Source organism: Cheilinus undulatus, linkage group 8 (assembly GCF_018320785.1).
Source record: "Cheilinus undulatus linkage group 8, ASM1832078v1, whole genome shotgun sequence".
Taxonomy (NCBI): Eukaryota; Metazoa; Chordata; class Actinopteri; order Labriformes; family Labridae; genus Cheilinus; species Cheilinus undulatus.
Window position 1 is genome coordinate 2,513,246 of NC_054872.1, and position 18,111 is coordinate 2,531,356.

General features: G+C 42.1%; 2 protein-coding genes across 5 annotated transcripts in view; both read right to left on the reverse strand.

The window, feature by feature from the left end:
• The window catches only part of LOC121513254 (NLR family CARD domain-containing protein 3-like), a 945,231-nt gene that overhangs the window by 99,423 nt on the left and 827,697 nt on the right, over positions 1 to 18,111 (reverse strand). The gene's annotated exons all lie outside the window — the stretch shown is intronic.
• calhm6 (calcium homeostasis modulator family member 6) lies at positions 8,103 to 12,307 on the reverse strand. The gene is made up of 2 exons (XM_041792879.1): positions 11,744 to 12,307; positions 8,103 to 8,823 (listed from the first exon to the last, which is right to left on the reverse strand). The coding sequence occupies exons 1-2, from the start codon at positions 12,290 to 12,292 to the stop codon at positions 8,389 to 8,391; spliced, it is 984 nt and encodes a 327-aa protein (XP_041648813.1). The 5' UTR covers positions 12,293 to 12,307; the 3' UTR covers positions 8,103 to 8,388.

Here is an 18,111-nt window from a genome sequence, read left to right on the forward strand (position 1 = left end):
GAGGGCTCCATCACAGACTCTGAGGGCTCCATCACAGACTCTGAGGGCCACATCACAGACTCTGAGGGCCACATCACAGACTCTGAGGGCCACATCACAGACTCTGAGGGCAAAATCATAGACTCTGAGGGCCGCATCCCAGACTCTGAAGAGCACATTACAGAATCTGAGGGCCGCATCATAGACTCTGAGGGCCGCATCACAAACTCTGAGGGCCACATCTGAGACTCTGAGGACCACATCACATACTCTGAGGGCCACATCACAGACTCTGAGGGCAACATCACAGACTCTGAGGACCACATGACTGACTCTGAGGACCACATCACAGACTGAGGACCACATCTGAGACTCTGACGGCCACATCACAGACTCTGAGGGCCGCATCACAGACTCTGAGGGCCGCATCACAGACTCTGAGGGCCACATCACAGACTCTGAGGGCCACATCACAGACTCTGAGGGCTCCATCACAGACTCTGAGGGCCGCATCACAGACTCTGAGGGACACATCTGAGACACTGAGGGCCACATCACAGACTCTGAGGGCCACATTACAGACTCTGAGGACAACATCACAGACTCTGAGGACAACATCACAGACTGAGGACTACATCTTAGACTCTGAGGGCAACATCATAGACTTTGAGGGCCATATCACAGACTCTGAGGACCACAGCACAGAATGAGGGCCACATCTTTGACTCTGAGGGCCACATCTGAGACTCTTATGGCCACATCACAGACTGAGGACCACATCACAGACTCTGAGGGCTGCATCACAGACTCTGAGGGCCACATCATAGATTCTGAGGACCACATCACAGACTCTTACGGCCACATCACAGACTCTGAGGGCCACATCCGAGACTCTGAGGGCCACATCACAGACTCTGAGGGCCACATCACACACTCTGAGGGCCACATCACAGACTCTGAGGGCCACATCACAGACTCTGAGGACCACATCACAGACTCTGAGGACCACATCACAGACTGAGGACCACATTTTAGACTCTGAGGGCCACATCATAAACACTTATGGCCACATCTGAGACTCTTATGGCCACATCACAGACTGAGGACCATATCACAGACTCTGAGGGCTGCATCACAGACTCTGAGGGCCCCATCATAGACTCTGAGGACAACATCACAGACTGAGGACTACATCTTAGACTCTGAGGGCCACATCACAGACTCTGAGGACCACAGCAGGACTGAGGGCCACATCTTAGACTCTGAGGGCAACATCATAGACTTTGAGGGCCACATCACAGACTCTGAGGACCAAAGGCACAGAATGAGGGCCACATTTTAGACTCTGAGGGCCACATCACAGGCTCTGAGGGCCACATCACAGTCTCTGAGGGCTGCATCAATGACTCTGAGGGCCTCATCACAGACTCTGAGGGCTGCATCACAGACTCTGAGCGCCACATCACAGACTCTGAGGGCCACATCATAGACTCCGAGGGCTGCATCACAGACTCTGAGGGCCACATCATAGACTCCGAGGGCTGCATCACAGACTCTGAGGGCCACATAACAGATTCTGAGGACAACATCACAGACTCTGAGGGCCACATCACAGACTCTGAGGGACACATTTGAGACTCTGAGGACCACATCACATACTCTGAGGGCCACATCACAGACTCTGAGGGCCACATCACAGACTCTGAGGACCACATGACTGACTCTGAGGACCACATCACAGACTGAGGACCACATCTGAGACTCTGACGGCCACATCACAGACTCTGAGGGCCGCATCACAGACTCTGAGGGCCGTATCACAGACTCTGAGGGCCATATCACGGACTCTGAGGGCCACATCACAGACTGAGGACCATATCACAGACTCTGAGGGCTGCATCACAGACTCTGAGGACAACATCACAGACTCAGGACTACATCTTAGACTCTGAGGGCCACATCACAGACTCTGAGGACCACAGCAGGACTGAGGGCGACATCTTAGACTCTGAGGGCAACATCATAGACTTTGAGGGCCCCATCACAGACTCTGAGGACCACAGCACAGAATGAGGGCCACATCTTAGACTCTGAGGGCCACATCACAGACTCTGAGGACCACAGCAGGACTGAGGGCGACATCTTAGACTCTGAGGGCAACATCATAGACTTTGAGGGCCACATCACATACTCTGAGGGCCGCTTCACAGACTCTGAGGACTACATGACAGACTTTGAGGACCACATCACAGACTGAGGACCACATTCTAGACTCTGAGGGCCACATCACACACTCTTACGGCCACATCATAGACTCTGAGGGCCGCTTGACAGACTCTGAGGGTCACATCACAGACTCTGAGGGCCACATCACAGACTCTGAGGACCACATCACAGACTCTGAGGACCACATGACAGACTCTGAGGACCACATCACAGACTGAGGACTACATCACAGACTCTTAGGACCACATCTGAGACTCTGAGGGCCACACCTGAGACTCTTATGGCCACATCTGAGACTCTTATGGCCACATCACAGACTGAGGACCACATCACAGACTCCGAGGACCACATGACAGACTCTGAGGACCACATCACAGACTGAGGACCACATTTTAGACTCTTAGGACCACATCACAGACTCTGAGGACCACATCTGAGACTCTGAGGGCCACATCTGAGACTCTTATGGCCACATCTGAGACTCTTATGGCCACATCACAGACTGAGGACCACATCACAGACTGAGGGCTGCATTACAGACTCTGAGGGCCACAGCACAGACTGAGGGCCACATCATAGACTCTGAGGACAACATCACAGACTGAGGACTACATCTTAGACTCTGAGGGCCACATCACAGACTTTTCTTTACTGTCTTATTGTAAATCAACAAAAAGAGAAGACATTTAACAAAAATCAAATGTTTTTTTTAAGTTTTTTTTCTCATTTTACCATTTTATATCAAAAACGAAAGAAGGAAAACTGGCGCCTATAATCCATTTCATGGTTTCTGTCTAGAAACAAAAACAGGTGAATCTGGCCTTTTTCTTGGTTTCCATACAGTCAAATGCCTTTTCAAATTTAATTGTACTCTGGTATCTTGATTTTGTTATTTTTCCACTGACTCTGTCCTGGTTCTTGTGTGTAGATTGTATTTCTATGGTTGAGGGGAAGCTTTGCGGGTTTTTCTCCCAACAGGCTGGTTGGAAAGGGCAGGACTACTGGGCAGTCACAGCCGCAGCCAGTCTCTGGTCAGTGAAGATCTCCTCATGTTGGGTCTTCAGATGCCAGAGTATACTACAGCTCTACGACTGTGTCTCCTACTCCCTACCAGTACTTCAGCCAGCTCTCCATTCATTTTTCATCATTATCTCCTATTAAATAAACACCCACTTTCAACCTGCCTCTGAATCCTTAAAAGGGTGATGTCAGCTCTGACGCTAGAGTGGTGAAAGACTGCATGAATGTCTGCAGTGCACAGGAAGTGGTCAGGTTGTGATGATGGTTCTTCCTGATTCAGATCAAACACAAATGTGGTAAACAACAGACTCAAAGATCTGCAGACAGACTCTGGCGAGTGTTTTCTTGTTAACCCTCAGACAGTGTAAAACCAGCAGTCACTGAAGGAGTTCCACATGGCAGCATACACAACAGTAAAACAAAATAGATGAAAATTATTTCACATTTCTTTAACATTAAGCTTTAATAGCCAGCTGCTCTTGAAGAGTGAATTGTAAATTGTCAAAAAAGGGAAAGCCACCTTTATTAGCTCAGCGCATTTTCAATAAAAATCCCTGAAAATCAGAGAAAATGCAGATCAGTTTCCACCTACAGGAAAGAAGACACAGACACAGGTGAGGATCATCTGTGATCATGTGATCTGAGGGCTGAAACAGCAACAGCATAGAGATAGAATGCAAAGAGGTTTTCAGATTAAATCTACAGCTGGAACCAGAAATTTACATACACTGTATAAAAGAGACAAAGCCTTTTTTCTCTCACTGTGACATTAAATCAGACTAAACTTTTCCTGTTTTAGGCCAGTCAGGATTACCAAAGTTATTTCTATTTGCTAAATGCTGGAATAATGACAGTGATTTTTTTTTTTATCGAGTTTTAATTACTTTCTTCAAAGTCAGAATTTTCTATATTCTAAGATTACCTAATCTTGCAAAGCAGATGGATATGTCTGTTTCCTGGTTTCTCACTGGTGAATCCATCTTCCAAAGCTCTGGTCTAAACTGTTTTGGCCCGGTTAGAAAGTGACAGGACCAATCAGCGTCGAGGGGCAGTACTTTCGGGTGCGGTGGAGTCGTGACGTAAACAAGCAGCAACAAGAGGCCGGAAGACATTAGTGTGGATGCTGCTAAAGCGCCAGTTTTATCGGAACTTGACGACATTTCTTTGTTAAACAAAGGCCCATTTTTGAGTTTTTGTAAAATTATGTCAATTTTGGCTTTTTTCTAATGTTTTTGTGTGTGTGTGTGGGTGTGGGTGTGTGTGTATGTGTGTGGGGGTGTGGGGGTGTGTGTGTGTGTGGGGGGGGGGTCTATTTCCATTTTATTTTCAGGAAATGACGCCATTACAGTCATGGACAAAAGTATTGGCACCCCAGGAATTTTTCCAGAAAATACACCATTTCTCCCAGAAATTATTGCAATTACAAATGTTTTTGGTATACATACATTAATTTCATTTATGTGCATTGGAACAACACACACACAAACACACACACTCACACCTACACACACAGCAGCTTGTCCGTTTTGCCTCTTCCTCTTCCTCACTGTGTCTCTGCTTCAGTCCAGTGTTAATTTTGGCAGCTATTTTAATTTCAGTCTTAGTTTTAGTCTTTAAATAAAATACATGTTTGTTTTAGTCACAATTTAGTCACTTTTTAGTTTTAGTCTAGTTTTAGTCCATAAAAAGTCCTCACATTTTAGTGTTTGCTTTTAGTCCAAGCATTTATTTTCTTGTCTAAATCTGGTACCAAATCATGGTAGTGTGTTCTCTGCACTCCGCTAAACCTGGGGTCCCTGCTTTCTACAGATTAGAGGTAGAACAGATACAGATGCATTGTTTATTACAGATTCACCCACAGTGGAGAAATATCGGGGATTTTGAATGTCTGACAAAAACTAAATAACACTTGAGTCTAGTTTTAGCTGTCCTGATGAAAACTAAACGTAGTTTTTGTCAGTTTTAGTCATCACAGGTCTATTTTTGTTAGTTTTAGTCTAGTTTTTGTCACAGAAAAAAAGGCTGTCGACGAACATTTTTTAGTCATAGTTTTAGCCGACAAAATCAACACTGCTTCAGTGTTATCATCACAAGACTTTCTTTCACTGAACCACCTTAAAACATGTTGTTGTCATTGTTTGTTTTCACCCGTGGTCTGATATTAAAACAGCTGATCTGCGTAAGGAAGTTCGATTGCATCAATGAATTCCTGATTAGAACCAGTACAGAGTTTTATGACATATTCACAAACTAAACAATGGCAGAAGTTAAAGTTTGACAAATGAGGATGCAGAACAATGGGTGAATTTATGGGACAGCCGTGATGAGAGTTCCTGTGCAGCAGCTACCAAAAAAGGCAGAGCGAGTGGTCACCACACGCTTCATTCACACGTGACACTGATCTCCTAGGCTATCTTTAGGGTTTATTAACTAATTTAATGTGTGACGGAAAGTTTGTGTTTGGTCAGGGTTGTAAATACATTACCTGGATCATATTAACCATACACATACAGGCTTGATGTGCAGAGAGAGAAGAAAAAAAAACGCTCAAAGTGAGGCCCACCAGGGTGATGAGGCCCTACTCCTAGTCTGCCTAGGGACGGGCCTTTAAGCCTTGAGCTGATAAAGGCTTTTTAACTCAATCCTTGTCTGCCTGAAGATAGGCCAGGTGGCTTTTCCTTCTTTTCTTGTATCTTTTAATCAAGATCAGACCTGATCATACACCATCATAAACATTCAGTTTTTTGTTTTTCTGTTAAACTCATGGATGGTTTTGTGTCTCAGGGCTCTCTGGATCACTGAAATCAATCTCAGACACCTGTGATCATTAGTTTGCCAGGTGAGCCCAATTAAAGGAAAACTACTTAAGAAGGATGTTCCACATTATTAAGCAGGCCACAGGTTTCAGCAATATGGAAAAGAGAAAGGATCTCTGCTGCTGAAAAGTGTCAAAAAGTGTAATTATCGTACTGTGAAGAAATTAGTGGCTGATTCAGAGCACAGATGAGTTCATGCAGATAAAGGCATAATTAGGAAGGTTTCTGACAGATAAAATCATCAGAGCAGATGCTAAAATGTCATTACAAAGCAGCAAACAGGTATTTGAAGCTGCTGGTGCCTCTGGAGTCCCACCAGCCTCAAGGTGTAGGATCCTCCAGAGGCTTGCAGTCATGCATAACCCTACTATTCAGCCCCCCTAACCAATGCTCACAAGCAGAAATGGTTGCAGTGGGCCCAGAAATACATGAAGACTCATTTTCAAACAGTCTTGTTGACTGATGAGTGCCGTGCAACCCTTGATGGTCCAGATGGAGAAGTAGTGGATGGTTGGTGGATGGCCACCATGTCCCAATGAGGCTGTGATGTCAGCAAGGAGGGGGCGGAGTTATGAGGAGAGAGCTGGTAGGCCCCTTTAGGTCCCTGAAGGTGTGAAAATGACCTCGGCAAAGTATACAGAGTTTCTGACTGACCACTTTCTTCCATTGTAAAAAAAGAAGAACCGTGCCTTCTGTAGCAAAATGATCTTCATGCATGACAATGCTCCATCTCATGCTGCAAAGAATCCCTCTGTGTCATTGGCTGCTATGGGCATAAAAGGAGAGAAACTCATGGGTACTCTAAACTGGTCCAGTCTCAGGGTTTTACTGGTTTCTTCATCTCTGTAAAGCCCAGAATGTGTCAGTAGTTCTCTCATATGTTCTGAAACTAGTGGCAGCAGACAAAGAAGCTTAAATCTTTTTTCAGAGTTTTCGAAACCTCTGAAAACCTGAGGAGAGTTAGTTTCTTCCCGTAATTCTCTGTGTTTACCGTCATCCACTGTCACACTTCTGGTTTTCAGGATTTACTTCTGCTTCTCATCACGTCTGCTCATTTTCATTGCAGCTTCATTATTCTGCAGAATCAGAGCACAGGACATTTTCGTCTACATTTTTCATGAATTATCTGATTATCTCCCCAGATATCACCATAAACACCACTGAGTCTTAAATTATTCAGCCTTACAATCACTTCACAGCTAAACACAAAACGGACCTTTGTGAGCATCAAATTCAGAAGCATTAATAAAGTTTGAACTTTATTTAATGCTTATATCTTTGACTGAGTTAGCCGTAGAAATGAAACAGTTTGCTTGATGTTTTCAGTGACCCCAGCGCAGTGATCCTCTACTGGTCTAGCCTCTGGACCGACCATCACCTCCAGTCTGATATAAAACTGCTGGGACATGTTTACACACAGTTTAAACTCACTTAAGATGTTTTTAACCTAACAGATCAAATATTCTACTTTGAATTATTTTAGATTTCTCTGTTGTTTCTGAAAGCATCCATCAACCCTCACTTTGGGAACCACTGCCCCAGAAGAGCTACAGATTTAATCTAAAGCTGTTAAATTAAAAAAAAAAAATCAAACTATACTTCCATTTATTCTGAACTCTTTCAGTTTTGAACTGGAGCAGAGTGTGTGTGTGTGTAGGTAAGCAGAACTTTAGGGGATGTGATTGGACCAGAGATCTGTCATCATAAGGAAAAGAAAGAATAGGCCTCTGCTCTGTGGGCGGGGCTTACCAGGAAAGAAAACATTTAAATCATTTCAGCTCCAAAGTATTTCATATTACTAGTCCAGCCCTGGGCAAAGCCTTCCTCATTGGATCTATCTTCAACATGCTCGCTGGGCTAGCTCACGTTGGTTCACTAAATACTGTACATGAGGGCAAAACCAAGGGCAGTCCAGTATTTACATACAGAGTAAGGATTAGGGTGAGGATTGAGCCGAGAGCTGGGGTTAGGGCTAAGGTTAACCCTGGAGCTGAGCGATGTCCCTACAAAGTTTAAAGCTAGAATAGTAGGGCTATAATAATATTACTCTTTAACCCAAACTGGAAGATTGATCTCTCTTTATTGATCATGGACAGCTCACTGTAAATTACACAACATAGAAAAAGCAAACAGAGCACTGGCACATGTTGGCTCTAGTACACTCTAGTTAACAGGATTCTGTGGGATACATGAGGAAAAAAGCAGCTGCAGAACAGTATGCTGCACTTCACTACTGTCCCTCATCCCCTCACATACTATTCACATTAAAAAACATCAAAAATAAACTCTACATCCGTCCTGAAAGAGCACCATAGTTTAATATCCAAGAGGATGAAGAGGAACCTCCTCATGGCATCATTTGACTGTCTACAAAGTCAAAAGCAGGTGGATTAACTGCTACCGAGTCAGCTGACTTCACTGACTCCATCCTCATCATGTGACTGTCCACCTCTGTGGTCTGCTTCTCCACAAAGCGGTGCAGCGTGCTGTAGAAGTGATCTTTGGAGCAGAACTTGTACAGAGAGGAGATCCTCTCCCAGTCCTTGTTGGACGGGGTCTGGATTTCCTGAGGAGGCGTCTTTTTGAAGAAGCTCTTAAGGTTCCTGTCAGCGAGCTCTTTGGCGTGTTCTGTGGCGTAAGAATCCATCAGACGGTTCTCCTCCTGAGCGTACGCCCTCCAGAATTTCAGCTGCATGTAGCTGATGGGGGAGGTGCAGCGAGCCAGACAGGTGAGCATCAGGTTAGACAGCATGATGGAGGCGATGAGCAGCCAGCCCATAATCTGAGGATGACAACAACACAGAGAGATACATGTGAAATAAACCATCATCCTATAATCTGAGGATGACAATAACACAGAGAGATACATGTGAAATAAACCATCAGCCTATAATCTGAGGATGACAACAACACAGAGAGATAAATGTGAAATAAACCATCAGCCTATAATCTGAGGATGACAATAACACAGAGAGATACATGTGAAATAAACCATCAGCCTATAATCTGAGGATGACAACAACACAGAGAGATACATGTGAAATAAACCATCAGCCTATAATCTGAGGATGACAACAACACAGAGAGATAAATGTGAAATAAACCATCAGCCTATAATCTGAGGATGACAACAACACAGAGAGATAAATGTGAAATAAACCATCAGCCTATAATCTGAGGATGACAATAACACAGAGAGATAAATGTGAAATAAACCATCAGCCTATAATCTGAGGATGACAATAACACAGAGAGACAAATGTGAAATAAACCATCAGCCTATAATCTGAGGATAACAATAACACAGAGAGACAAATGTGAAATAAACCATCAGCCTATAATCTGAGGATAACAATAACACAGAGAGACAAATGTGAAATAAACCATCAGCCTATAATCTGAGGATGACAATAACACAGAGAGACAAATGTGAAATAAACCATCAGCCCATAATCTGAGGATGACAATAAGACAGAGAGACAAATGTGAAATAAACCATCAGCCTATAATCTGAGGATGACAACAACACAGAGAGATACATGTGAAATAAACCATCATCCTATAATCTGAGGATGACAATAACACAGAGAGATACATGTGAAATAAACCATCAGCCTATAATCTGAGGATGACAACAACACAGAGAGATAAATGTGAAATAAACCATCAGCCTATAATCTGAGGATGACAATAACACAGAGAGATACATGTGAAATAAACCATCAGCCTATAATCTGAGGATGACAAAAACACAGAGAGATACATGTGAAATAAACCATCAGCCTATAATCTGAGATAAATGTGAAATAAACCATCAGCCTATAATCTGAGGATGACAATAACACAGAGAGATAAATGTGAAATAAACCATCAGCCTATAATCTGAGGATGACAATAACACAGAGAGACAAATGTGAAATAAACCATCAGCCTATAATCTGAGGATAACAATAACACAGAGAGACAAATGTGAAATAAACCATCAGCCTATAATCTGAGGATAACAATAACAGAGAGATAAATGTGAAATAAACCATCAGCCTATAATCTGAGGATGACAATAACACAGAGAGATAAATGTGAAATAAACCATCAGCCTATAATCTGAGGATGACAATAACACAGAGAGATAAATGTGAAATAAACCATCAGCCTATAATCTGAGGATGACAATAACACAGAGAGACAAATGTGAAATAAACCATCAGCCTATAATCTGAGGATAACAATAACACAGAGAGACAAATGTGAAATAAACCATCAGCCTATAATCTGAGGATGACAATAACACAGAGAGATAAATGTGAAATAAACCATCAGCCTATAATCTGAGGATGACAATAACACAGAGAGACAAATGTGAAATAAACCATCAGCCCATAATCTGAGGATGACAATAAGACAGAGAGACAAATGTGAAATAAACCATCAGCCTATAATCTGAGGATGACAATAAGACAGAGAGACAAATGTGAAATAAACCATCAGCCTATAATCTGAGGATGACAATAAGACAGAGAGACAAATGTGAAATAAACCATCAGCCCATAATCTGAGGATGACAATAAGACAGAGAGACAAATGTGAAATAAACCATCAGCCTATAATCTGAGGATGACAATCACACAGAGAGATACATGTGAAATAAACAGTGGTGGACAGTAACAGAGTACATTTACTTGAGTACTGTACTTATGTTCGTTGAACTTATGATGAAAACATTGTTAAAAAAGTAATGAAAAGTGGTTAAAAAGTGGCAAAAATAGAAGAAAACTGGCAATAAATTGCTAAAAGTGGCACAAAGGGGATAAAAAAAATTCAAGAAAATTGGTATTAAAAGGGTTAAAATCTTGCAAAAAATTTGGTTAAAGAGGCAAAAAGGGGTTAAAAGTGTCAAAAAATGTGTTTATAATACTACTAAATCACAACTGTGGAGGGCCCATTCTCTGGGATTTTCAGGGGTCCAGCCAATTCTGTTGTCAGGCTCTTTGTGGCTTTAATTAGAGTTCAGTGTGAAGACTCACTAAACTAAGAGGACCACTAATCTTTAGACTCATTCCTCACAAACTTTCACAGAGACGGTCCATAAACTGTTCTGGGTTATGAGTTCATATGAATCAGTTCAGTCCTTTCACTGTCATAAATCCTGCAGATCTCTGGTCACAGGTGAGTTTAGGATCAGACACAGAGTTTTAGAAATACTGAGGACCAAAAACAGAAATGTGTGGGCAGTCTACCTGTGAAAATTATTTAAATGTCCTAAATCTTTTTTATTTAGACAGCAGAGATTTTACTGTTCCTAAAGATAAAGCTGTAAACATCAGATCTGGGCCTAAACCTGGAAATCTAATGTGCTCATCAGAGCTTAGTAAAGTTAGAAGCTTTTCCTGTGTTTGTCATTCTGCTCTTCCCTTTGCTGAACATTTCTTCCTCCTACTTTAGTTTTCTTAGCACGACATCCCCGTCTATCAAAGATTGCTTATTGATGACAAAAGCATTCACTTCTTCCTCAGTTCACATACACACTCACTAACAGTTATCAGAGGAGCGAATCGCTCTCATGGCATTTTCATATCTTTGCATTTGCCAGAGGAAGTAAGTTCTATTAGGTTAGCCCCTCAGATAAACACTGAGGTCCTGACCTTGGTGACCTATAGGTACCACCATGGAATCAGGATGAGGATCACCTGGGTAGCTCTTACCTGAGACTCAGCCCTGAGGGCCAGCAGCACGTCGTCTCTGTCGGCCTTCTGGTCCTCGTTGAGCCCTTTCTTGCAGGGAAACATGAAGAGGTCCTTTTGACACTGTTCTGAGGAGGCTTTCTCTCCACACAGGTGTTTCTTATAGCTGCTCAGCCTGACTCCAGTCATGGCACACTCAAAGTAGTTCCCATTCAGCAGAGCCACTGCGACCCAGGTGGTGGGGGCCACCAGAGCAGAGCAGCTTATCTGAGCCAGGATGGTTACGGCAGCAGCCAGCTTCCTGCAGCTGCAGGGCTTCTCTTTACGGCACAGCCCCGTCAGCAGCTTCCACGTCTTCTTATTGAGGATGAAGCCGAGCAGCAGCAGAGCCAGAGCCGGAACCAGCAGGAAGACCAGGCCGTACACAAAGTTAAGTTCAGGGCTACAGGGGCACTGGAAGACCACCGAGGAGAAGACCTGCTCCCCCCCAGCCGTCAGCAGAGCCACCACCCCGAAACCGAGGCTGGTCTGTTTGTTAGCGATGGTCAGCACCGTCTTAAACTTCTCCATCTCTGCAGGACTGACTCACTGACTGACTGACTGACTGCCTTACTTTCACTTCCACCTTTATATCACTGTGCAACAACACCCCCACCACAACTTCCCACACGAACATGCACCTCTACTCTACACCCACCCACACAGTGGCCTGCTGACTGTTCTGGAACTTGGTGGTTTTCTGCAGAAACTAAAAAATAAATCAAAAACCACAAGGACTGTTACTGAGGGCTCTGAGCAAAGTTGAGCTTCCCTCTGACTGAGCTGTTGCTTCATGGCAGAAATACAGGTGTATCTCAAAAACATTAGATTATCAGGAAAAAGTTAATTTTTGTTGTAATTTAATAAAACCTACCTTGATGATTATGGCTTGCAGCTCATAAAGATAAAACATCCACTATTGCTACACTTTAGAATATCGTGGAAAAGCCCCGTCTCTTGTCAGTTATTTCTCTTCACACAAACACAACCATGGGAAAGACTGCTGACTTGACATTTCTCTAGAGCAGTTTTTCTCAACCTTTCCAGCTCATGACCCCCAAAATAAGGTCCCAAAAACCGGGGACCCCCACTGTACCTGAAGCTGGTTAAACACAGCCATAGAATAAAAATATAGTTGGGGTGGTATACCCATCTTAGTGACAGATATACAGGTTTGCACTGATTTTGGGAGGAACGACCATCGTTCGAGATCTAATTCAATTCTTTTATAGAGTCCATTGAAGCTATTATTAACAAAACTGACAAGAGAACAGGAGAGGGGGAAATATCCACTCAAAGGTACTTAAAATGACAACAGAAATATGATTTAGTAATGTTTTACACTGCAACTTTGAATTTAATGGAAATAATGCAGATTTTTCCAGTTAATCTTATAACCAGACAGGGAACTAAATTCCTCAAAGGTATCTATAACTTGAGGAAGGGAAGAAGTCGCCTTGTCAAAATAAAGTAAAATATCATCAGCATATAATGAGATGGAGTGTGTGGTATCATGAACAGTGATGGGAGTGATAAATGGGTGTGAGAGGCTCTCATGATGGAGCAAATAAAAAGAGACTTAACGGGCAGCCCTGTCTGCAAGACTCTGATCTGATGTGATACCATTTGTGCTGATCGTTGGGTTATTGACCAACAGTTTCATCAATGTGATGAAACTGGTACCTAATTGAAAATGCTGCAGAATTTCCCAGAAATTATTTAATTTTAGCTGATTAGAGGCCGTTTCTGCATAAAGGCTCAAAAATACGGAGCCCCAGACATGACATGGTCAAAAAAAAATTAAATTGTGGCCAGAATATAGCTATAACGAAATTAAATTGTGGCCAGAATATAGCTATAACGTGTGCATGCAATACTAATTCATGGTCAAAAAATACAAATTTTTGGCCACCAAATAATAATACGTGGCCATGAAATACTAAATTATGGCCAAAAAATACTAATTTGTGGCACCAAAGTATTAATTCATGGCCACGAAATACTAATTTGTGGCATCAAAAAACTAACTTGTGGCCAAGACATACTAAATTTTGGCCACGAAATACTAAATTATGGCCAAAAATACTAATTCGTGGCCACCCAACACTAAATTGTGGCCACAAAATGCTAATGCCACAAATTAGTATTTAGTGACCATGAACTAAATATATGGTGCGACGCAATACTAAAAAATAATAATAATATCATTCCTGGACAGTTGGGTAAGCAAATCCAGCGCACCTTCTCTAAGGTCTAAGGAAGAGGCAGTACAGGGGCAAAAGCTACATGATGGACAGGGATAGCATGACTGAATTTGATTTCAGGATGGGAATGAACTACAAAGACATAGTAGGAACCGTTGTTACTGAGAGGCATTTAAACAGAATATTGAGAGCCAGGTTGCTTTACCAGCGGAGTTACGACTTGGACGCTTGGCTAGGAAGGTGCGCTTGATGTGCTTACCAGGCTGTCCAGGAATGATATTAATATTTTTAATTAGTATTAAGTATGCCCATTATACTTATTTCGTGGCCACATATTAGTATTTTGTGGCCATGAAATAGTATTATGTGCGCACGTTATAGCTATATTGTGGCTACAATTTAATTTTTTTGACCATGTCATGTCCGTAACGCCGTACAAAACAGCACATGGGGAAGCTACTGTATATCTCTGGCAGTATGGATTATATGGAGTCATCTACAAACTTTATCTGAATCTAGGCGAGTTTTCACAAAGCCTGTCTCATGAGAATAAACTAGATGTGCTATGTGAGGCTCTAAACGCGACGCTAAAATCAGAGCAGAAATGTTGATTCTGCATGAAGAATGGACAACGGCCTGTCGTTGCTACATGAATTAGTCTTTGTTGTTCAACAGAGCATTTATGTTCAAGTTATTAAAAAAGGCACAGACTTCCGTAGATTTAGGAATCATGTCTAACAAGTATTATCCCAGAAAGTGAGATCAAACTCTGCTAATCCAATCCCATCCCTACCTTTTTTCATTCCTGCAGCTGCATTCTTTAATTCACTGATAGTTATTGGAGCAGCGAGTTTCTCTGCAGCTAAGAGCTGGGAGATCAACATCTTTGAAAAAGGATTCACCATTGCTTCTATTTAAGGTTATCTCAGATCTGTAAGGTTCAGAGTAAAATGAAGACAAATCTGCATTTATATCTTTGACGGATGTGAGTCACCTCTGTCCTGAGATAATGCCATGATGTTTGAGTGTTCTTCATATTTCTGCTGACTCATCACTAGCAGACAACTAGAACTAGAACCTCCTTTAAACTTCAAATTCAGCTCTCAGGCTGTTCAGGTTAACTTTAACTAACAACATTAACCCTTCATTATGCTGGAATTGTTCTGGTCTTTTCAAATCATCTTCAAGTTTATTTATTCTGCTGTCCTGTTTGATTAAAATGAGAGGAAAAACAGATAGTAGTGTTTCTGATGAATCTCTTAATTGCAGCACAAACCTCATGGATCATCTACAGAATCTACATTCTCTGAGGTTAAAACTCTAAAGGCACTTCTGAAATAATCACAACAGTCATTATTGTTAAGTAGCATGGTATTGAAGCGCTACCTGGTGGCTTTGGAGGGAGAAATTACAGAAGAGTGAATTTGAGAAGGTAAGGTTGCAGAGGCTAACAAATCATCTATTCATCAACAGTTCTTAAGCCTACAGAAAAAAAACACTGTGTTGTTTCAAAGAAGGATTTATTCTTCTAGAAAGATCAGTGAGACTGAAATCATCCAGCAGGTCTTGGAGTGCCCCAGATGACTGACCAATACTGAAACGTACTGGATCTGTCCAGAGCCGGATCCTAAACAGAATTCATATCAGCATGAGATTTACTCAGTACTGATGATTTGTGTTACTCATTCCAAAGCTTTGAATTCTACTCAGTATTTTTGATTGTAAAGATGTTTCACTAATTTTTTTTGTTAACAACTTTTTATTTGCGCTATTTAGCAACAATACACACAATAAAATGCACAACAAAACAAAACAAATCCCCCTCATACCCACTAGTGGCATTTCAAAACATGTCATGGCCTCTCTTATATAGGAAACAGAATAAATATTAGAGTATAATAACGTAAATTAACAAGGTACAACATGAAGGGACACAGGAAGACGTGAATATTGAAGGAAAGAAAAAACAAAACAATCACACATTAAGAAACAAGATTTTGGATGTCTGAGGTTCAATGTTTCACTAATTGAATAAAGTAAAGTGCACTAATATTTTTAGAGTGTCATGAGGAAGGCAACCATGCCTGTGAGCCTGCACTGAGGGCAACAAAACATCCATGTGGAGTTAAATAAGAAAGTCCAACACGTTGTCTGTCATTGTAAAAGTAGAATACTCAAAGAGGAAAACTACTAAGGAAACTACAGAGATGTGGAATGAGGGTGTTGAACCCTGAGAACTTATTTGGTCTGGGAAAAGGAAAATATAAATCTTTGTTAGAATTCCTAAAAGAACCTGGTTCTTTGTGATTGTGTATTTATTTTTCCTAAAGGGAATAAGGAACTTTGGCCGAGGTTAGGGCGGTTGGCACCGGCTGAGCTGTGAATGGTGAGGAGATGGCAGAAGGAAATGACAAGAATGGATAGTGAGCAGGAGAGACGGATGTAGTGAGCGGGCAAGATGAGTGGAGTACAGCAGGAGAAAGCCCAAGGCCGAAGAAACATAAAAAGCAAAAAACTTCTTTTTATCCAGGTGAGACTGACAGTGAGCACGATGTCATCACAACAAAGACACAAAATGACACAAAGTCAGGGTTAAAGTCAGGAAGGAGTGTCATTTGCTGAATGGGACTTTATATACAACGAACCAAAGCAACGAACAGACAGGTTGGTGAAGTGGGGAGTGCTAGGATGCTCAGGAGTGAAGTGTTACTGATTGTTTGCATAACCTGACACGCCAGATGGATGTGTTTCACACATCCATCTGGTAAAGCTTCAATAGGAAACGTTTGAGAAAAGCAGAGGATTTAAAAAAAACTCGGAATGTGATTGGATGAACGTTCTGTCTGTCACATCTCCACGGGCCAAACAGAGCAACAAAACACGTGACGTAGCAGCTATCTAGCGGCTTGCGCTGCTACCAAGGATTAACACGAAACATGGCGACTATAGACATGTTAGTACTCGACTTTTGTAGTTTTTGAAAAGAAAACAACTCTGATCTTTGTTCTTCTTTTCATGAAGACATGTCATCAAGTTCTTATAAAACTGGTGCTTTAGCAGGATCCACGCTAATCTCTTCCTCCTTAACTGCACCAGTTCTTGCTGCTGCTTGTTTGCGTAACGACCATAGGTAACAACACTGCCGAAAGTACTGCCCCTTGTCGCTGATTGGTCCTGTCACTGGCTAACCAGGCCCAAACTGTTCAGATGGGTGCTTAACAAGATGGATTTGCCAGCGAGAAAACAAGGAAACGGGCATATCCATCTGCTTTGCAAGGTTATTGTTTGCAGGAATAGTGCCCAACAAGGAAAAGCTATCATAATGAATAAGATTGAGGGTAAAAGAGTAACACCCACAATAATGGAGCTTACCAAGGGTGTGAAGCCAGCAAGAGAGCAGCCTAGGTCCAAAAACTTAAAGGGTTACTTCAACATTTTGGCAAATTCATCCCTTGCCATAATCCCTATAGTCTTAGTAATAGGTTCGTTTCCTTTAGTTGTCCATGCGAGCTATTTTAGATCAGTGCTGCCGAGTTTGGAGGTGCTGTGCCAACCCAATGGAGTCTTATTGTATTCCGGCTTTTCCTCATCAAACTCGTCAAATACACAATCCAACAACTCCAAAACGCTCTTGTGGACAAGTTGTGGCCTGTACATTCACCATGCTATGAAATAATAACATGTAATTATGTAACACTACGACACATGACGCTAATACTCGGAACTATTTCCTGAGTAAACCATTGGGCGGAGTGACACAGTGCAGCAGCCATGTATGGAGTGTAGTTCCGGCTTTGCATTTACCTTTAAAACATCTCCGTCTCGTAATGTTCCATGATTATTTCATAGCGTGGTGAACGTGCAGTTCACAACTTGTCCACAAGAGTGTTTTGGAGTTGTTGCCAAATGTTGAAGTATCCCTTTAAAGTCATCCAAGGAATCACCTATGCTGAGGTGATAAAGAAAATGGCCAAGCAGTCAGAGAAACCAAAGCAAAAGGCAAAAGAAAACAACAAAAACAAGCTGATGTAAAGGATTCAAGGAAATAAAGAAAGACACACTGACTCTAAGCAAAAAGGACTTTGTACTATTCAGATGTCATTACTGCACAGCACAACCTGACAAGAAAACAGAAAAGATCAAGAT

What these genes read in the sequence shown, in the direction of transcription:
- calhm6 (XM_041792879.1), bottom strand. Translation starts at nt 12,292, where the DNA reads ATGGAGAAGTTTAAGACGGTGCTGACCATCGCTAACAAACAGACCAGC. An exon ending in CCCTCAGGGCTGAGTCTCAG is followed by an intron (nt 8,824 to 11,743) that starts GTAAGAGCTACC and finishes TGTCATCCTCAG; the next exon opens with ATTATGGGCTGGCTGCTCAT.